The sequence below is a fragment of the Natator depressus genome, chromosome 12 (genome assembly GCF_965152275.1).
Source record: "Natator depressus isolate rNatDep1 chromosome 12, rNatDep2.hap1, whole genome shotgun sequence".
Taxonomy (NCBI): Eukaryota; Metazoa; Chordata; order Testudines; family Cheloniidae; genus Natator; species Natator depressus.
The window spans coordinates 3357667-3379373 of record NC_134245.1 but is presented as its reverse complement, the minus strand read 5'-3'; the positions used below and the strand labels follow the sequence as shown (position 1 = coordinate 3379373).

Here is a 21707-nt window from a genome sequence, read left to right as displayed (position 1 = left end):
GTGATCTCTCTCCTGCCATCCATCTCCACCCTCTGACAAACAGAGGCTAGGGACACCATTCCTTACCTATCCTGGCTAATAGCCATTAATGGACTTAGCCTCCATGGATTTATCCAGTTCTCTTTTAAACCCTGTTATAGTCCTAGCCTTCACAACCTCCTCAGGCAAGGAGTTCCACAGGTTGACTGTGCACTGTGTGGAGAAGAACTTGGAGAAGAACTGTGCACTGTTTATTTGTTTTAAACCTGCTGCCCATTAATTTCATTTGGTGGCCCCTCGTTCTTATATTATGGGAACAAGTAAATAACTTTTCCTTCTTCACTTTCTCCACACCACTCATGATTTTACAGACCTCTATCATATCCCCCCTTAGTCTTCTCTTTTCCAAGCTGAAAAGTCATAGCCTCTTTAATCTCTCCTCATAGGGGACCCATTCCAAACCCCTAATCATTTTAGTTGTCCTTTTCTGAACCTTTTCTAATGCCAGTATATCTTTTTTCAGATGAGGAGACCACATATGTACGCAGTACTCAAGATTCAAGGTGGGCGTACCATGGATTTATATAAGGGCAATAAGATATTCTCCATCTTATTCTCTATCCGTTTTTCAATGATTCCTAACATCCTGTTCGCTTTTTTGACTGCTGCTGCACACTGCATGGATGTCTTCAGAGAACTATCCACGATGACTCCAAGATCTCTTTCCTGATTAGTTGTAGCTAAATTAGCCCCCATCATATTGTATGCATAGTTGGGGTTATTTTTCCCAATGTGCATTACTTTACATTTATCCACATTAAATTTCATTTGCCATTTTGTTGCCCAGTCACTTAGTTTGGTGAGATCTTTTTGAAGTTCTTCACAGTCTGCTTTGGTCTTAACTATCTTGTGCAGTTTAGTATCATCAGCAAACTTTGCCACCTCCCTGTTTACCCCTTTCTCCAGATCACTTATGAATAGGTTGAATAGGACTGGTCCTAGGACTGACCTTTGGGGAACACCACTCGTTACCCTTCTCCATTCTGAAAATTTACCATTTATTCCTACCCTTTGTTCCCTGTCTTTTTACCAGTTCTCAGTCCATGAAAGGATCTTCCCTCTTATCCCATGACAACTTAATTTACATAAGAGCCTTTGGTGAGGGACCTTGTCAATTTCCTCATTACTGTTACCTGTCTCTCCCTAATAACTGGTGTCCCTTCTCCCAGAGGGGTCTCCTCAGTCCAAGGGATACCATGACATGATGTTGTGAAGGCCAAGACTATAACAAGGTTCAAAAAAGAACTAGATATGTTCACGGAGGATAGGTCCATCAATGGCTATTAGCCAGGATGGGCAGGGATACAAAACCATGCTCTGAAGTGTTCCTAGCCTCTGTTTGCCAGAAGCTGGGAATGGGCAACAGGGATGGATCACTCCATGACTGCCTGTTCTGTTCATTCCCTCTGAAGCAGCTGGCATTGGCCATTGTTGGATATGAATACTGGGGTAGAGGGACCCTTGTTCTGACCCAGTATGACCATTCTTATGTTCTTATGACATCACCCGGAAGGATGGGGCTCATTTCAACACTCAAATCCTCTGAAAATCTTTGTTTTAAAGCTTGTAGTTGCTAATCTGATACACAGGTTACTCTCCCAGAATTAGTGCTCTGTGTTATCAGGTCTCTAGCAGTGGTTACAAAGGTCTGGTGCAATAAAAGAAACGGCTGCACTGCTCTCATGCCTCCACAGCTCATACCTGATGCTTCTTGTTCTCCACGTTCATGGTGAGGGGTCTGTAAGTGATCTCGTAGGGCTTGTTTTGCTGATGGGCCTCTACCCTGATGAATTCAGGCCCTTTCCATTGCTCCCCCTCAATGATGGGCTGCAGGTTCCATGACTGGTTGCTCCGGTTGGACAGCATGATAGTCTGGGTGTGTTTTCCACGCACCTGACAAGTGAAATTCATCACCTGCAACAGAGGAGCACAGAGAGACTTCATCCCCCTTAGGGAACCCATTCCATTTACCTGTGGCATTGTGGTGTGTGGGGGTGCAGGTACTCCTCACCCACATGCAAAGACACAAAAGAAAGAGGGGTGAAGGACAGACAGAGAGGGAGGCATATATAAATACAGAAACAGAGCTCTCTCTTATAAAACCATTTTGCAGGATTTCATGGAGGGCCCAATCCTGCAGTCCTTATTAACACAAGCAGGCCTACTGAACGCAGTGGGGCTACTCATTGTAAGCGCTGCAGAATGGGCAGACATCAATTACAGTCCTTTTTGTGGACTGGCTGCTTGATTTGGTCTGAGTTCTCCTTTTGGAATTCAGGAGGACTGTGGGGTCTGGCACTCAAGAAATGTCCATCAGTGCCAGAGTTCCCGTTCATGGCCTCTCCCTTCACAAGGTGCTGTCAGGCCCACACTGGAGCCACAAAGCTGGGCATGAGTGTTCATGTCATTACAGAAGTTGAAGATCCTCACTTGGACCTAGTCCTAGAATTAAAGCTCTGTCCTGCTGCAGTTTCCACCTGTGCTGGGAAACTGGGGGACTATGCTCTGCATCCACAGCGACACTGCAGGGTTGGGAACCAAGCCAGCTTCTATGCTGGACCGGGAATGGCACGGGCCGGGGGGGGGGGGGGTGTCTCTCTCTGCTAAGGTTACCTCTTTTGTCATGGGCACCACCACGCAGTATCCAGTCAGAGTGAGCTTGAGCGCTTCGCTGCCCTGGATGCAGCACTGCAGGTTGTCATAGTGGATATCTGGGTTCAGCTCAAAGGGATGAAAGATCACTTCGAAGGGGACTTCCATTCCTGGGGAGATGTAACCCTCCACCGGGCTAATGGAGAAATCTGGCTCAAAACTCTTGATGTCCCATTTAAATCTTTCCAAGAAAAGCACAAAGAAAAGGACAGATTTAAAGCTGGGCTCACAGTGCACCCCAGGCCGGGTTGGGAAAGATGGGAGCAGGGTTCTCTTAAGCATCTCGATGCCTTTCTGTGCTGTCAGTCAGCTATAGATACAGCCCTTGGGCACAGCTGCAGTAGCATGAAAGGTGGCTATGGGCCTTCACAGACATGTAGGTCCTGAGTCTGCAGCCCTGACTCACGTGGCAGCGCACACTGGCACTGAGTTAAATGGGATGATTTGGCTTGCGTGAGTATCTCAACAACACTGGGGGCTACAGAACTGAGCCTGTAGGGAGGCCATATTCCACCACTCTGATGGCATGCTACATACTGTTCTGCTATCTCTGGGTTCTTGGGACAGGCACAGGTCAAGCAAAGATCTCCTGGGGCTCAGGCTCACCACAAACCTTCAGTGGAATAGGTCTTGTGTGAGGACGCTACCTCACCTGACTCCTATGTCTCCCGTGTTCCGCATGAGGACGCGCCGGGAAGCCTGGCTCCGCTGCACCACTGCTCCAAAGGGGATATGATCCTGGTCCAAGCTCACTTCAATGCCCTGGCAGCAGCCCCGCACCACAAAGAAGGAGTGCAGCAGCCCCATGCACTCGAGCATCACCTCCTCCGCAAACTGCGGGATGCGGCACTTTGGGGAGAAAGTCACCTCTACGCTGCAGGTGCCCCCTTTGGGCTTCAGAGTTATGTCGCTGGATGGAGACAAGCTGAGAACCTGTCCAGACAGAGGGCCAAATGTGATGTCTGACCACTGGGAACACAGAGCCCTCAGAGCTATTGAGAGTAACAGGAGAGATTTCCCAGAGCTGCTTAGTTTCATTCCTGTGCTGCTCCCATCATTATTAGCCCAATCCCAGTCGCTCCCTGTAGTAGTATGTCCCTACAGTGCCTCTCCTCAGCTGCCATTACATCTATGCCAAGAATGGACCTGTTTGGCGGATGGGTGGGAAGGAGGGAAAATACTTACTCTTCCATAGCACCTTCCATCCAAGGCTATGTTGCTATAGCTACATGGTATAATGATAAATAAGATCTAGGTATGGCTCAAAGCAGGCATGCAAAAGCCTACAGGCCTCAAGCCTGTAATATAATAGTGTAGTCAAAGTAACTAAGGCCTAAAGACTCAACATAAGCAACCAGAGGCAATGTGTGGGGGTTTATGCAGAGTCAAGTGCCCCCCAGATTGGTCTGCTGGGTAGGAGGAGGGAGAAGGGCGCTGTCCTTCTCACGCTGCGCCTGCCCCCGGCACACTCAGCTCCTGTCCCTGGCAGCCAGGCCCAGGCAGGGAGTGAAAGGAGCAGGCCCAGACATTTCTCACGCCAGCTGCTGGGTCCCTGCTCTGTGCAGTGCAGCAGCTGCCTGAGAGAGCCTGGCTGAGTGAGCCAGAGCCCCCCTCCCTGGCATGTTTGGCCCCTGGCACTGGCAGCCAACCCCAGGCAGGGAGCAGGCCGTCACCGCAGCCTCCCCAGCCAGGCTCTCTCAGGCAGCTGCTGCGCTGCACGGAGCAGCGACCGGGAGCAGCCAGCTTCAGCTGTGTGAGAAGTGGCTCCCTCCTGCTCCCCGCCTGGCTCAGCTGTCCGGGAGAGCGGCTGAACATGCTGGGGGCAAGTACAGCGGAAGGAGGACAGAGCTCCCCCCGGGAAGGTAACGTGGGGTGAGGAGAGCACAGTGGCCCTGGGCTGGGCACAGGGTGGGGGAGGTCTCTGGGCAGAGGAGACGTGTGGGGCAGTCACTTGTCCTCCCCTTTAGATTGTCCCCCTCCGGTATGGGGAGGCACGAGTCATCTATGTAGCAGCTAACCAGTAAGTGACCCTGTATCACAGGTTGTTACAAGACAGAGTGCTGTTATAAGCAAGTGTTGCTGAACTGTTGACAAGTAATCACAAGGTAAGTTTATACTAGCTTTAGATATTTTCAGTTAGGAATATCCAGCAGATGTCCAGTCGTGAGAATGCCATGGTAACTGATGGATGTATTTGCTAATAAGCTTGAAGTAAGAGGCCTAGTAACCTATGGAAGAAGGGTACCCAAACATTAGTAGGGTGAGGAAACAGATAAGGAAAAGGGGCTGAGAACCCCACTGAATATGAGTTAGGCATTAGCATCATCTATGATTCAAGGTGGCACTCTGTTCAGGCACTCCTGGGCCCTGCAAAGGCAAGGACCTCTCATGGGTCATCTTACCTACTCTAGGGCTGCATGCAAAGAATGGTGTGAGAATGCAAGTTCTGGGGGTTATATTCTCTCTGTCTACTTTGCTACATGGTAGTGTTTGTGATATTGCAATAAAACAATTGCGAGTTCTGCAGGTCTTCTCAAGGGTGAGCGTCTCTGCCGCATGCAGTGGGGGACTCACTCCCCAACTGCCTGTAATGCTTGTCCAGTCTCTCGGCAGCTGAGCTGTGCCAGACCACGTCATCTTACCTGTAAACTCTAATAATAGCTACCCACTAGGTCAGACAACCTACAGTGCCTAGACATGACTGGGTTCCTCGCTAAGTTGGCAGTACAAATAACAAATAAGTGGCAAGATAAAGAGCACTCCAGTTGAAGAACAGGCCTTACCTTAGATTCCAGCAGCTCTGGAACAGTGAACACGAAAGTTAGGTTAAAAGTGAGAAGGGCAACGCTATTGTTCACTATTGTGACAGTCTTCTTCATAGTTTGTCCAGCAGACAGCGCGCCCATTTTCACCACTTTGCTGGGAAGTTCTAAGATGTCGATCTGTGGGCAGGATAAGAACAACAGAATGGGGAAGGTGCGAGGATTGGTAATGAGGAACGGGAGAAAGGCAACGGGTGGATGACTGAGGAAAGGAGAAAGAGATTCACTCTGACCGTGTGACATATGGAGCTATAGAACAGTGGTCTGATCTCACCTTCATCTCCGTGCCCTTTCCCAGAACCTCAATCGTCTGTTGGGAGAGCCCATTGATTTCAAAGGGGATGATAGCGTGGTACGAAACAGCCTCTCGGGGATAGAAAGTGACTGGCACCTCCATCTTCCCTCCAGGACTCAGCACTTCAGCCTGGAAGCTCACCTCAAAGTGAGTAGTGTTGGTGTACAAGCAGTCCAAGCTGTGGAAGACCAGAAAAAAATCCTTTCTGAATGTTTGGCTGGTGATAGCTGAGAACTGTCCCCCATCCCTCTTTGACCACATCCATTCAATTTTATCCGGAGGAGTTGCCAGTGGTCCAACCAAGTCTGCTAGCTATGCAGACTGAGACAAATCCAGCCTGATGGCAACAGAAGCTGGGTCTGCTTAATGCCAGCAGTGTTGAATTGGGTCTGTTCTGATGAACATAACCCCAAAGGGAAGCAAATACAGGAATCTTCAGATCACCGTGGGGAAAAACGCCTGGCAGGACTCCCCCGGCTGAATGCACTTCTTTCATACAGGTCAGTGAATGAAGGCACCCTCTTATCTCACATGAAAACAGAGAAGAGGGTCTATCACCTCGGAAAATGCGTCCTTTTCTGTGTGATTTATGTGCTTATAACTATTAGGCAGTTTGGAAGCTGAATACAGACACACTGCCCTCTCTCTCCCTAGAAAAATGGCCCAGTGGTAAGGGTGCTGGATAGGGACTGGGGAGACATGGGTTCACTTCCCTCCTCTTCCACCGACTTCCTGTGTGACCTTGGGCATGTCACTGAGCCTCTCTGTGCTACAGTTCCCCCATCTGTACAATGGGAATAACAGCACTGCCCTGGTTCATGGGGCATACGTGTAGTAATGGTCAGGATTTCTTTGATAAAATGGTTTTCTATGGGAAAATTCTGATCTGTCATGGGAAAGGGTTGGTTTTCATGAAACTTTCATTGGGAAGGTTTATCAAGGCCAGGATGGAATTTCTGGCCAAATCCAGAGACAGAGACACTCACCCCAGAATAGCCAATAGCCTGGTGATTAGGGCGCTCATCTGGGATGTGGGAGATCCATGCTCAAACTCTCTGACTTGGACCAGGGAAGCAGCTAACATGGGTAGCTAGCTTCCCACTGCTGCCCTACCTAATCTCCTTGGCCTCCTTGTTTGTGATGGTAAGGATGTGTCTGGCAGGGGGCATCCCGGCATAGTAGATGAAGCAGGTTCCAAAGTCGAGCTTGGTAAAGGAGAAGTGGACGGTGGGCATCACCACAGAAGCCAGGAGCATGCAGCTAAACGTGGGCCCGTTGCTGATCTGGGAAGAGAACAGGCCACAAGGTGCCTTGCTGAAGAATTTGCCAGGAAGAGAGACCCAGTGATAGAGGGGGTGCATTCACACAGACGCTGCTGCCCAGCAGTGGGAGACCAGCATCCATGGGAACCTGCAATGGTGACAGCCCAGAAAAGCTTATGCAGCAGAAACTGAAAATGGAGTGTGAAAAAAAGAGATCCCTTGGCTTAATGAGTTAACATTTAAGGGGAATTTCATCACTGTTTTTATACAGATTTTGGTAGCTGTTAGTTTGCAGCACAACAAGCCATAGCCACACAGCCCTGGAACCCCGACCTGGGATATTCTATCTACTACCCAAGATCCATAAACCTGGCAATCCTGGGCGCCCCATCATCTCAGGCATTGGCACCCTGACAGCAGGATTGTCTGGCTATGTAGACTCCCTCCTAAGGCCCTACGCTACCAGCACTCCCAGCTACCTTCGAGACACCACTGACTTCCTGAGGAAACTACAATCCATCGGTGATCTTCCTGATAACACCATTCTGGCCACTATGGATGTAGAAGCTCTCTACACCAACATTCCACACAAAGATGGACTACAAGCCGTCAAGAACACTATCCCCGATAATGTCACGGCTAACCTGCTGGCTGAACTTTGTGACTTTGTCCTTACCCGTAACTATTTTACATTTGGGGACAATGTATACCTTCAAATCAGCGGCACTGCTATGGGTACCCGCATGGCCCCACAGTATGCCAACATTTTTATGGCTGACTAAGAACAACGCTTCCTCAGCTCTCGTCCCCTAACGCCCCTACTCTACTTGCGCTATATTGATGACATCTTCATCATCTGGACCCATGGAAAAGAAGCCCTTGAGGAATTCCACCATGATTTCAACAATTTCCATCCCACCATCAACCTCAGCCTGGTCCAGTCCACACAAGAGATCCACTTCCTGGATACTACGGTGCTAAAAAATGATGGTCACATAAACACCACCCTATACCGGAAACCTACTGACTGCTATTCCTACCTACATGCCTCCAGCTTTCACCCTGACCACACCACACAATCCATCGTCTACAGCCAAGCTCTGCGATACAACCGCATTTGCTCCAACCCCTCAGACAGAGACAAACACCTACAAGATCTCTATCAAGCATTCTTACAACTACAATACCCACCTGCGGAAGTGAAGAAACAGATTGATAGAGCCAGAAAAGTTCCCAGAAGTCACCTTCTACAGGACAGGCCTAACAAAGAAAATAACAGAACGCTACTAGCCGTCACCTTCAGCCCCCAACTAAAACCCCTCCAACGCATTATCAAGGATCTACAACCTATCCTGAAGGATGACCCAACACGCTCACAAATCTTGGGAGACAGGCCAGTCCTTGCCTACAGACAGCCCCCCAACCTGAAGCGAATACTCACCAGCAACCACATACCACACAACAGAACCACTAACCCAGGAACCTATCCTTGCAACAAAGCCCGTTGCCAACTGTGCCCACATATCTATTCAGGGGACACCATCACAGGGCCTAATAACATCAGCCACGCTATCAGAGGCTCGTTCACCTGCACATCCACCAATGTGATATATGCCATCATGTGCCAGCAATGCCCCTCTGCCATGTACATTGGTCAAACTGGACAGTCTCTACGTAAAAGAATAAATGGACACAAATCAGATGTCAAGAATTATAACATTCATAAACCAGTCGGAGAACACTTCAATCTCTCTGGTCACGCGATTACAGACATGAAAGTTGCGATATTACAACAGAAAAACTTCAAAACCAGACTCCAGCAAGAGACTGCTGAATTGGAATTCATTTGCAAATTGGATACAATTAACTTAGGCTTGAATAGAGACTGGGAGTGGCTAAGTCATTATGCAAGGTAACCTATTTCCCCTTGTTTTTTCCTACCCCTCCCCCCCTTCCTCAGACGTTCTTGTTAAACCCTGGATTTGTGCTGGAAATGGCCCGCCTTGACTATCATACACATTGTAAGGAGAGTGATCACTTTACATAAGCTATTACCAGCAGGAGAGTGGGGTGGGGGGAGAGAAAACCTTTTGTAGTGATAATCATCCATTTTTTCATGGTTTGTGTGTATAAAAACGTCTTCTGTACTTTCCACAGAATGCATCCGATGAAGTGAGCTGTAGCTCACGAAAGCTTATGCTCAAATAAATTGGTTAGTCTCTTAGGTGCCACAAGTACTCCTTTTCTTTTTGCAAATACAGACTAACACGGCTGTTACTCTGACACCTGCCAAAAGGGTTTGCCTGGCTTTTGTGCCCTGCCAGGAGGAGAGCACAACACCCCCGCCCTGACCTTTAGCTTAAGCTCCATGTCCTTTAAGATGCATGTCTTCAGTGGGTGGAAGGTCAGCTGGGCCTGTACTCGCTCTCCTGCCTCCACAGTGCCGTTCTCGGGGGCGATGGAGAGGTAGTGTTGCAGTGCTTTGGGGCCGGAAAACTCCCACGAGAAGCTGAAATTGAACTTGCCAGTGTTCAGGACACAGAAGTTGCGGTGAGCAGATTCGTTTATTTCCACCTGTGTGCAGGAGGAGAGCACACATGGGGTTAATACCCGAAGGGCTGGCAAACACAACATGAATGGACAGAAAACCAAGTCACCTCCTGCCATAGACAGCCCTGAGCCAGAGAGAGGGCTTGGGCTCTTACTGCCTATGCAATGCACCACCAAACAGCACACACATCAGCAGGGATTGGACCTAGGCGCAGGGCCAGAATCATAGAGTCATAGAATATTAGGGTTGGAAGAGACCTCAGGAAGTCACCTAGTCCAATCCCCTGCTCAAAGCAGGACCAACCCCAGCTAAATCATCCCAGCCAGGGCTTTGTCAAGCTGGGCCTTAAAAACCTCTAAGGATGGAGATTCCACCACCTCCCTAGGTAACCCATTCCAGCACTTCACCACCCTCCTAGTGAAACAGTGTTTCCTAATATCCAGTGGATGCCTGTACATGTCTGTGAACACAGTTCTCTACAAAATGACAGCTTGGATGGACCTCAGCTACTCAGGACAAGCTTGTCCAGTGAACTCCGCAGCTGTGGGGCCTGGTAATGCACTGGCCTACTATGCCGAAGATCCATCGGGCAGCTAGTCCCAGAGTCTCTAACAACTTGCTGCTGTCTTATAGCACACGTTCTTGGTTTAAAATGAAATCTGATCCTCACAAAATCATTGTACCAACAGCACCAATGAAAATACATGCAGGGCATGTCTCACCCACACAACTCTGTGCACCTCCATCCTGACCCGCAATATTCCTCTACATTCATCACTTCATTCATCATGGGATCCAGCAAGGATCTAGCACCATTTACATTATCTGGGCTGTTCTGCAGCTGTGGGGGGCCACGTGCAGCTGAGTGCTAGGCACAGAAGGGCTTGTGAAATGCCTTGCTTAGGGTCTGATCTGAAAGGATTCCTTGGGGTAATGGCTACTCATGCGAGAAAGGGTTGCCAGGATCAGGCCCTGAGTTCGTTTCTATTTCACTGAAGACTGTGGGAGATTTTCAGATCTGCCCAAAACACTGGGACATGTGCTCCTAAATCCCTTAGACACTTCTGAAGCCCCCTTGGACCTCAATGCAGCAGTAGTCACCACAGAGGCCCTAACCTTCCCCACACTGCAGATTGGGCCGTCCCTTTTATAGAGGCCTTTCTTGCTGCAGAAGGATCACTTCTCATGCCAAAGATGCTTGGTAGGGAACATTGGAGTTGCCAGCTTCACAGCGAAGCATTTCACAAGAAGTGGGAGCAAGACACAGCGCCACAAGCATGCAGAGAACACGTGGACAGTGGGCCTTTGCCTCTAGGAGCTTACGGTCAAAATGGCAGATTGAGGTCTGACTAGGTGACAAGAATGGTCTCATCTGGCTTTAAATCGATAAGTCTAAGGCCAGGCAAAGCAAGCTGGCTGGAAGTGACCACTGGGTGTGGGGTTAGCAGGGAAGGTCTGCACACCAAGAGCAAATGCACTGAAAGCTGTCTCATCAAGGCATGGCAAGGACACTTCCACCAGCCCCAGCCGCACGTAACTACATCTGCTCTGCAACGGACAGGGTGGGCGTTCTGCCTGGCGGGCCTGTTTTTACTGCCCCACAGCCGCGTTCTCCTGAGACGATTTCACAAAGAGCCATATCCTTGTGCGGGCTGCAGATGTCTGTGCACTTTTCACCCTCTCCCCCCACCCCCCCGTCTCCACCCTCTCACCTCCTTGAAGCTGATGATACTGCTCTCCTGCAGACTCAGCTCGGTGAACAAGCCATCGTTTTCTTCGCACCTGACGCACACATTCATGCTGTAGCCAATGGCTTTGATGTTTAAGAAGAGGGGCTGGGTCTTTCTCTTGACATCGCAGATGAGGTTAAAGTTCACCTCCCCCTCCAACGTTGGTGTGAAGAGGATGGTAACAGGAAGCCTGGGGAGATGAACACAGCGGCTTTATTTGCTGGCTCTTGGAACTGTATTGCACTAGAGGTTGTGAGCAAGCGAGGAAGGATGGCCCCGTGAAAACTGAGTTTAATTTCATGCTCTGCCCCAGGGGTGACCTGAGGCAAATCATTTAGTCTTTTTCTGCTTCAGCTCCCCATCTGTAAAGCAGGGATAAGAGCTCTGCCTTGCCTCAGCAGGGCGTGTGAAGGATAAACACATGAAGGGTTTTGAGGTGCTCAGGTATGATGGTAATGGGGCCACATAGATACCTAAGGTAGATGTGAGAGAATATTCCCCTGTATTCACAGCCTACACACTAGTGTAATAATCTTTGTACAATGTATGCCTTGTGAGCAGGGGTGGCAGGTTTGCAGAAATTTTGGTGGTGCCCAGAAATTTTGGTGGGTCCAGGTCTCAGCTGGAAATATTTTTCAAGAGGGGGACTGACACTATAAACAGGAGAGACAAACACTGCAAGCCACCCATCGCTCTCTCCCTGTCTATTGCATTTACTGCACCTGAAGAGACAAAGGAAGCAAGCGTTGGACTCTGGGGGAGGAGTCCTGACTGAGAGTTTGGTCAGTCATCTGCTGGAGCATGTGGTGAGAAACTGCTTGAATCCAATACAGTTGGTTAGGTTAGGCATTAACAAGTGTTTTATCTTTATTTTTTGTAACCATTTCTAACTTTTATGCAACATTGCTTGGACTCACTTAAAATTTCTCGCTTTCTAGTTAATAAATTTGTTTTATTATTTTATCTAATCCAGTGTATTAAATTGAAGTGCCTAGGAAACTCCATTAGGGATAACAACTTGTGTGTATATTATTCCCTTAAGGGAATAACGGACTCAGTATATTTGCACTGTCCAGGGGAGGGCTGGGCAGTACAGGACAAACATTCCTGGGGGAAATCTAGGACTGGGAGTGTGCTGGGGTCACCCTGTGGTAATTTTTAAGGCTGGTAAGGGCCAAGGTGTGGCTGGCTGGCTGCAGCACACATCCAGACGTAGCTGGGAGTGACTGGCATGCTGGGGGCGGTTTGTGAGCAGCAAGGCATTGTAAAGGGCAACCCAGGTTAGAGGGGAGGGGTGACAGCTACTCATTGGTCTGGATTCTACCCTGCTATGTCACAATGGATAGCTCCTGGGGGTTGATGAGGACTCTCAACTCCCATTGACTTTGATGGGAGTTCAGACCCTCACAGGAGGTAGTCAGTGCCTAAGGGCCAGGATCAAATGAGATCAAAGGTCAGGACACCCATATGCCTTCCTTACAGCTCAGCAGAAGGCTCTGAGGAAAGTACAGATCAATAAACTGTTCTTAAAAACAAGAACAACTTTATTTAAAGTTCATGGGTAGAATATTTCCCCGTGGTACTGCCATGGCAATGGAGATCCAGGGAAGCGATGGAAAGAAAAGGGGCACAGAGGCTGAGCATTTGTTCCTTTTTCAATGTGTCACATGCTCAAAAAGGCAAAAGACAACACACCTGAAAGGGAGATTAAAAATCAGACAGCTCCAAGAGCGAGCGCCCTGCAGTGGCGTCAGAGAAACGTGCAGCTCTTGAAGTGTGATGCTGCTCTGGAAAGTGACTCTGCAGAAATGTCACCAGGCCCAGTGGCTCCATTTTTATCGTCCCTCACTAATTTCCAGATCAAATGCTTGGATTAAAAGCTAGAAGATGTGTTTTCTGACTGGCAACCTGGCAAACTCAGCCTTGCCTCAAGCTGGGATCTGTCCTTTTCATGCGTCATCATCAGAAATAAAGCTTCTGCAAGCCAAATTATGGCCTCAGTGACACCTATACTTTCCCACTGAATTCAAATTATGTCCTCAGTGCTACCTGGGAGCCCTGCTGCTTTCAATGGGTGTGCACAGGTGTAAATGACTGAATGGCCTTGTAGCTGGAAGGGAGACAAGTAAGAGAATCCAGCTTGCTCTTTCTTAGGGTATGTCTACACTTGTGACCCTAGGCACCCCTGTGTTCACACCCCACACACTATTGCAATGATATTTGTACAAAGTACGCCTTGTGAGGTAACACGGTGGTCAGTAAAATCATTGTAAAATGCATGTGACAACGCAGTATGTGGAATTGTGAATACTCACTGAAATTAAGCTTTAAAGTCTGTAACTAAAAGGTGTTTTAACCAGGCACATCAGGGAGAGTTGCTAAACAGGTTTTCTCAAGACAAAGGAAAGAGGCCAACATCTCAAAGCAGGTGTAACCAAAGTCAATGGGCTATTCATTTGCATTGGAGGTTGCAGTGCAGGAAGAGAACATTAAGGTCATGTCTACACTGTACCGATACGGCTGTGCCGCTGTAAGATTGCTCATGTAACTGCATTATGCCGACAGGAGAGAGCTGTCGTGTCGACATAATAAAATCAGTATAACGCGCAGTGGTAGGTGTGTTGGTGGGACAGAGTCTTCTGCCAACACAGCACTGTGCACATGAGCGCTTATACCAGCAAAACTTATGTTGCACAGGGGTGTGTTTTTCACACTCTTAAGCGACAAAAGTTTTGGTGACATAAGTGCTTGTGTAGACATGGCCTTACACTGTAAAACTTCAGCAGAAAGTGTCACTGTGGAACACACCAGGGGACACATTAATCAAGGAGTCAACCCCCAGAGGAGATGGGAGACTGAACCCCAGGGGATCAGTTTGATCCTTGAAACAAAGGCAGATTGGGACATAAGGACACACAGAAAGATTTTGGATCATCCTTCACCTGAGGAGACAAGGAGAACCAGCACCTTGGACTCTGCAGGGAACATAGCTGAAAGCAAGCCAGCCATTGCTGGGAAAAGAAGATGGGTGAGGAAAGTACCTTGTAGAAAGACTGTAGCTTGTTCAGTTAGGAGTTAGCCATTAGAAAGGGCATCTGTACTTCGGTCTGTTTGTAACTCTTTCTACCTTTATTCCTTCTACTTGGTATCACTTAACCTATAGCCTTTTGTTAATAAACTTCTTTTATTTTTCATATAAACCAACTCCGTGCTGGGTTTGAAGAGAAAGGTGCATTTACCTCTGTTAATAAGCTGTAATGTGATGACTCTTTAATAGAGCCATGAACTTAATATCTTCTGTGCCTGTACAGCAGTAGGGGCTGTGCATCGCAGAGAACCGTCTCTGATGGGCTTGAGGGCTGGTGTTCACTGACTGTTACTTGGTGGGCGAGGTCTGGGCTGGGAGAGCCTTGAGGAGTTTGCTGGTGAGGGGGACAGGCTGGTGTGGCAGGAAGCTGGCAGTTTGCTCTCCAGCAAAGCTCACTCTTGCGGAGGCAGAGGGATAACAGCTCTGACTCAGCTAGCCCACTAAAAATAGCAGTGTCTGTGCCGCATGGGCAGTGGGGGAGGTCTAGGCTGGATATTAGGAAACACTATTTCACGAGGAGGGTGGGGAAGCACTGGAATGAGTTCCCCAGGGAGGTGGTGGAATCTCCTTCCTTTGAGGTTTTTAAGTCCTGGCTTGACAAAGCCCTGGCTGGGATGATTTAGTTGGTGTTGGTCCTGCTTTGAGCAGGGGGTTGGACTAGATGACCTCCTGAGGTCCCTTCCAACCCTGATATTCTATGATTCTATGGGCAGCATGATGGGCTAGTTGCCACATATGTACCTAGGCTTGCAGGTGCTCGGGTGGCTATCCCGTCTAACCACCCAGGCAGCCACAGCTATACTGCTATTTTTAGTGCACTAGCTTAATCAGAGCTAGGTGGGTATGTCTAATGGAGCTGGAAATTACACCTCTAGCTCCAGTGTAGATAACCCCAGAGCTGTGTTGGCTTTCGGTCTAACAGGAGTAAAAAACAGCAGCAATCTCTAAAGGCATCACTAACGGCAGCAGATCTGACCCTGAATACAAACGGGGAGACCGACTGTGTAAGAACAGGAACCAGCATGTCCCCACCAAGAGCTGCCTGCTGGTTGCGTAAGAGCTGATGCCATGAGGTGAAACCACTGTACAGCTTGGAAGGACTCTAATAATGCAGATAACACAGCACTGTGCTTGGGAGCCACAATCTAGCCCTGTGAGCCCTAGACGTTCTCTCTCCCCCTTTACCTGGAAAGAGGTGGAATGCAGCCCTCCATAGGCTGCACTGTAAGGTAGTTAATGTATCCCTCGGAATAGCGCGAGCAGTCTCTGAAAGCAAAGCTGAAGGTCTCGTTCTCGTTGTTAATCATGTGAACAGTCTTGTGGGCCTCATGTCCTTTGGGGGAAACACAGGAAAGAGACAGCAAACCTTTAGTTCTCCTGTCAGGTTAGCATGGAATCAGCCACCACTCATTTATCTCATAGAAAAGTGCATGGCTTGTCCAAGTCTATTTTTACTATGCCAGACGTGCTACAGGTGGAAAGGGCAGGGCAAAAAAGCTCCCCCTACCGGAGAAGCATTGTTAATGCAGAATGTAAAATAAATTAAACTCCTATACAGGTGGAGGGAATCACTAGGGATGCTAGTGAACAATATAGCCATCTATCATTGAGCTGAGCATGAGAAATACAGCATCCGAGCTAACCCAGAATTCTGTATCCTCATCGTTATTATTATTGATATTTTGTATTGTGGTAGCACCTAGGAGCTCCAGTCATGAACCAGGACCCCGTTGTGCTAGGCACTGTACAAATGCATAGCCAAGGACTAAGGGTATGTCTATGCTGGAACTGAGAGAGCACAAGCTAGCACGCTAAAGATAGCCGTGTGGATGTTGCAGCTTGGGAAGCAGCTCAGGCCCTCCAACTCGCCCACCCCCTGGTCTGAGCGTGGGTGGTCAGCCCCAGTCTCCACCAGAGCCGCAGCATCCACACTGCTATTTTTAGCACACTAGCTCAAGTGGAGCTCATGCTTATCTGTCTCCCTGGGCTGCGAGGCTCCCTTCCAGCTGCAGTATAGACATACCATCACAGTCTGACAGCAGAGCTTGATTACATTTAATGAGCAAGGAGATGGGATGGGTAAAATAGCCCTGACAAAAATTTCCAAAACTCTAAACATTTTGCAAAAGCAGCTTTTCTCTAACATGCACTAATGCCGGATAGTGCATGTGGCATGACATGGGTCTTGCAGGCGCTCAGCTGGGCTTACCAGCAAAAATCACTCACTAATGTCCCCACACCAGGCATGGACCAATGACACTTTGACATGGGACCAACCCCTTGACACACACATACTGTACTGGTGGATGAATGGATGGGCTGGGCTTCAGCTGACAACAGAAGCTCCATAGAACAAATCTGAGATCTCTTTTTTAACTCATTTTTTACTCCACTCTCCCTCTTCCCAGTTGCTATATCTCACTCACCACTAATAAGCATCTTTGCTTGAGAAATTTGAAATCTGACACCCTTTCTACCCTTAAACCCCTACCAACCAAACAAAAATAAATTAAATTAATAAAATCTTTAAAAAACAAACAAACCAACCAACACCGCCCCATGCAGAATTCTGAGCCTGAAAAGGGAGAAATGCCAGATGCTGCATGAAATCAACTAGGATCTTTGCTATTAAGAACATAAGAGCGGCCACACTGGGTCACACCAATGGTTCATCTAGCGCAGGATTCTGTCTTGCGACAGTGGTCAGTACCAGATGCTTCAGAAGGAATGAAAAGAATAGGGCAATTATTGAGTGATCCATGCCCTCTCGTCCAGTCCCAGCTTCTCGTAGTCAGAGGGACACCCTGAGTGTGGAGTGGCATCCCTGGCACTGATGGACCTGTCCTCCATGAACTTGTTTAATTCTCTGCTGCACCCAGTTACACTTGTGGCCTTCGCAACATCCCCTGGCAATGAGTTCCACAAGTTGACTGTGCATTGTGTGAAGTACTTCCTTTTGTTTGTTTTAAACTTGCTGCCTGTTAATTTCATTGGGTGACCCTGGGTTCTTGTATTATGTGAAGGGGTAAATAGCGTTCCCTTGTTCACTTTCTCCATACCAGTCATGATTTTATAGACTTCTATCAGATCCCTCCCTCTTAGCTGTCTATTTTCTCAGCTGAAAAGTCCCCGTCTTTTAAATTTCTCCTCATATGGAAGCTGTTCCATACCCCAATCATTTTTGTTGCCTTTTTCTGGACCTTTTCCAATTCTAATATATCTTTTTTGAAACTGGACAACCAGAACTACACACAGTATTCAAGTTGTGCGAGTATCATGGATTTATACAGTGGCATTATGACATTTTCTGTCTTATTATCTATCCCTTCCCTAAGGGTTCCTAACATTAGCTTTTTTGACTGCTGCTGAATATTGTTATTGATTTTACATGGAAGGTGCTCAGATACTAAGGTGGGCAGCAATATAAACCCTAAGATAGATGGAGAGAAATTGTTTTTCCTCCTTTGAAGTGCTCTTTTCCACTTTCAGCCTCTGTTTTTTTAATGTTAAATAACAGAATTAGGATCAACAGTAACTACAGAACATTACATTTTTGAATGGAGAGAAAAGTGGAAGGTAGCAGCAACCACAGGCTCCCATAGTGCGGGACACAGAATCTGTCCTTACCGACTAACAGAGAGAAATAGTTCAGGTGGGATCTGTCCAGAGATACTGAGGGGTCGGTGGTGTTGCCCACCAACAGGAATGGGACTGAGATGTTCTGTTCAGCGATTGTAAAGGTCCAAAACGATTCTGTGATACCCAGGTGCTGCGGGATGAATTCAAATGTGACCTGAGGAAGAAGAGGCAAATTAAATCAGGTGACTATCCATGGAGTGATGGTGAAATGGGTGATACGCCAGACTTGGATGGGGCTCCAGGAATGGGACAGGTGTAATACTATATGTGGCTCTCTGTCTCCACCTCGTAGCTAGATCACAGAGAATAACTAAGTTGAAGAGCCTCTGCAGTCTATGCTGAAGAACCCTGGTTCCGCAGCTCAAAGGCTGTAGCAGACGAATACACAGTCAGACTGCGTAGGCCGGGTTACACATACATTGGGATTGATCAGAAAGGTCACGTTCTTATGGCGTGACAGCTCCATTTTCTTGCTCTACAGGCACAGTACAAAGGGTTTCTCATCCCTTCGGGATCTTGTGCAAACCATTGCCTCAGTGAGGAATGAATACCTGCTAGCTTTCCTGTGAACTGCAAGCTGCATGTGAGCTCAGGCATTGCACAAAATAGCCAGCAGCAAACCTAATCAAGGCAGACATCTCTAATAAGTAAATGGAGCTGCTGGATTGGGTCATATTGATTTTGCTTTGACTTTCTCAGATGCTCGGGCTTAGGTGTGCCAAAAAAAAAAAGCGCAGAGTACCATAACTCCAAGGTCAAGAGAACACAACACCTGCTCTGGAATGAAGGAGCAGGTGGCCAGCCGATGCCCACAGAGACTGAGACACACTTAGGGCTTCTCTACATAGGCAGACTCAGGAAACTTAATCCAAATGAATTTTTAAAGTGGATTAGTTAAACTACATTAAACCTGTGTGGACATTCTTATTCAGAATTAAAGTGGCCTTAATTCAATTTATCTTAATTCACTGAAGTGATATAATCTTAATCCAATTAAGGCCACTCTAATTCTGAATAGGAGTGTCCACACAAGGGGTTTAATGTGATTTAATTAATCCACTTTAAATTCATATCTTTAGTTAATGCAGATTAACTTTCTTGAGTGTCCCTATGTAGACAAAACTTTTCCCTTCCATTCAAGAATTTCCTGGTGCAGGTTTGTGCCATGTGCAAAAGGAGATGCCCTAAGATGGTTTTAGCAGAGAACACTAAGACAATGGGCCAGATTCTGTGCTGATTTCCAGCCTGTGCAGGTTGACCCAATGAATGACACAGAGCAGGAAGAGTCGTCATTTCTGGAACAGAAAGTTCTTTAGGGACTCCCTGTATTCTACCCAGGCACTTCTCTGTCCTCCCACCACTATGGTTCCCTTCCCTCATTCTGGTTTTCTCACACTTGGACATGGCTATTGCTCATGAGGAGAGATACCCACACTCCCTACTGTAGCTGCAGCATCCTGTCTCCAATAGTCTGCTGTCATGCAGACTGGAGCCCTCTAGTTAGTCACAAAATAGGTGAGAGCAAACTTCCCCTCCAGAATTTTCTCACTTCTGACCATGGCAGCTACCTGAAAGGGTCAGAGGGCAGCTTCCATGCCTGCTTAACACATAACCCCCTGGGCGGGACTGGGATGGCACTGTGCCAGTTTGCTATGTGAACTGGCTAATCACAAGGATCTGAAGTGAGACAATATGCTTCACATTGGCCACTAGACAGCTTGCTGTCACACAGACAACAGGCAGCCCCTAACGGCCTTCGAGAGATTCAAACCAGGAGGCTATAGTGGAAAGACTCTGTATCCCAACACTGCTCAGCTGGGTCATCCAAACCCCAGGCTCCAGGCTTTGTCTCTGGGTCCCTATTCATTTCTGCTCTCAGAGAAACCTCCTTCCTTACCCTCACCCACCTGCCAATTTCATTTTCTTACTCACCTATGTCAGAGGAGCTTGTGAGAACTAGTTATTACTGAGACAGGCCCTCTGCCTGCCCGCATAGCCTGGGGGTGAGTTCGAAAGGCTACCTGCACTGAGGTGTTGCAGGGGAACAAGCTGCCTGTAGTCCCTGCTTAGCCAAGGGAGCTGGAGCAGGCTGGCACAGCCTACAAAGTGGGCTAGGCCGGCCAGTGAGTGGGCAGGACCATGGAAACCAGGAGACATGCTGATTCCATTAATCTCTGGGGCACGCTCCATCCGTGGGGCACCAGTGGCAACCCAGACTGCATTTAAAGCTGCCCTTCCTCTGCCAGTCCCTCCCCATGCCCGCTCCTTGGGTGGTGGTGATGCAAGTTGGCACCACCTGCGCCTGCAGGGTTGAAATAAGCTCAGCTCTTTAAAGTGCTTGAAAACAAAGTGCTGTGTAAGAGCTATGCATTACAGTTAGAGCAGTATTGTATACAGTGAGACCTGCACACCACTAGGCGAGACACCTGCATCAGCCTCCCTCCTACCTCGGCCTTTTTCTCAGGCCGGATCTCGCCCATTTCTGTCAGACAGCTGAAGACTGACTGTTCTCGCAAGTCTTCTGACTGTTCACAAGCCCACTGGAAGGAGTAGGTGGAATTGGTGGGGTTCACAAGCATGAAGGTCCTGGCCACAACAAACAGAAATTGCCATTAGAAAGGGAACAGTGAACAGTTCTGGGAGCTAGTGGGTTGGCTGCTCAGCAGACACCAGGTGCTGCCAGCTCCTCCAAGGGAGGATTCCTTGGCACACCCCATCTACCTCTACTGCTATGGGCATGACAGCTCCACCCCATTACCGGTTTTGGAGCCCCACAGCCCTCTGGGCCGACTGGCTACCTTTACCATCTGTAAACAGATACTGAGGTCACTCCAATGCAAACCCTAGCTCCAGAGTGATGAGGGTAAAATCCAACATAACAAGGCTCTTTCCTAAGTGCAGCTCTTTAGAGGGGTTATTTCCTTCTCTGCCCCAATCCGACTCAAGTATTCAAAGAGTCTCCTGCGGAGAGAAAGGAGAGTTATACTCGACGATACCTATGGGCTGGGGACCAGCTACGTTTGTTGCAGGACTGGATGGTGGAAGCAAAGATGGCTAGTCTATGTTGCTCCTGTCTTCCCAGAGCCCCAAGTGATCTACTGAGAGCTGGACCATAGGAACGGTGCAGCTGTGTCACAAGGAGTTTAGAAGATTGAGCTGGTGGGTCTCTGGCTGAGTTGTTGTGAATAGCCAGTAGTCAGCAAGTCAAGCCTTCTCCATGCCCACCTGCTGTTCCGAGCATGCACTCCGACGGATGCAAACTCTATCACCCTGGTGTTGGGATCCAGTGCAGCCCCCCGGGGCCCTCGCAGCTCTGGGTTGCGCCTGTTTGTGGTGAGGTAGTCAGAGTCCTCCAGCTCGAAATGGCAGTATGGCAGGAGGCTTCTCCCCTTCACAGCCACTACGGGGCATTGGTGATTGGGCTTCAGGTTGGGGATACTGCGAAGAAATGGACCAGTTAGTGTTATCAAAGGCAGCGGGGCAGTTTTATGGCTTTGTTGTACACAGCTTTCACGTCCTCTCTCTCTGATGTACCGAGCAGTGAATTAAATGGAAGCTCACTTTGTGGTGATGAGGCAGCAAAGGAGACAAATGTATAGTAATTCCTCAGTGCGAGAAAAGTGACACCT

At 48.3% G+C, this 21707-nt stretch overlaps 1 protein-coding gene across 2 annotated transcripts in view; it reads right to left on the bottom strand.

Moving 5' to 3' along the window:
* Positions 1 to 21707, bottom strand: part of HYDIN (HYDIN axonemal central pair apparatus protein) — a 443011-nt gene that overhangs the window by 15665 nt on the left and 405639 nt on the right. For both annotated transcript variants that reach the window (XM_074968344.1, XM_074968343.1), the window contains 12 exons: positions 21304 to 21516; positions 20526 to 20664; positions 18067 to 18232; positions 15625 to 15772; positions 11334 to 11541; positions 9423 to 9644; positions 6922 to 7091; positions 5788 to 5986; positions 5475 to 5633; positions 3344 to 3624; positions 2653 to 2872; positions 1741 to 1953 (listed from right to left, as the gene is read on the bottom strand). In XM_074968344.1, the coding sequence (XP_074824445.1) occupies positions 1741 to 1953; positions 2653 to 2872; positions 3344 to 3624; positions 5475 to 5633; positions 5788 to 5986; positions 6922 to 7091; positions 9423 to 9644; positions 11334 to 11541; positions 15625 to 15772; positions 18067 to 18232; positions 20526 to 20664; positions 21304 to 21516 (2338 nt within the window). The remainder of the gene's footprint in view (positions 1 to 1740; positions 1954 to 2652; positions 2873 to 3343; positions 3625 to 5474; positions 5634 to 5787; positions 5987 to 6921; positions 7092 to 9422; positions 9645 to 11333; positions 11542 to 15624; positions 15773 to 18066; positions 18233 to 20525; positions 20665 to 21303; positions 21517 to 21707) is intronic.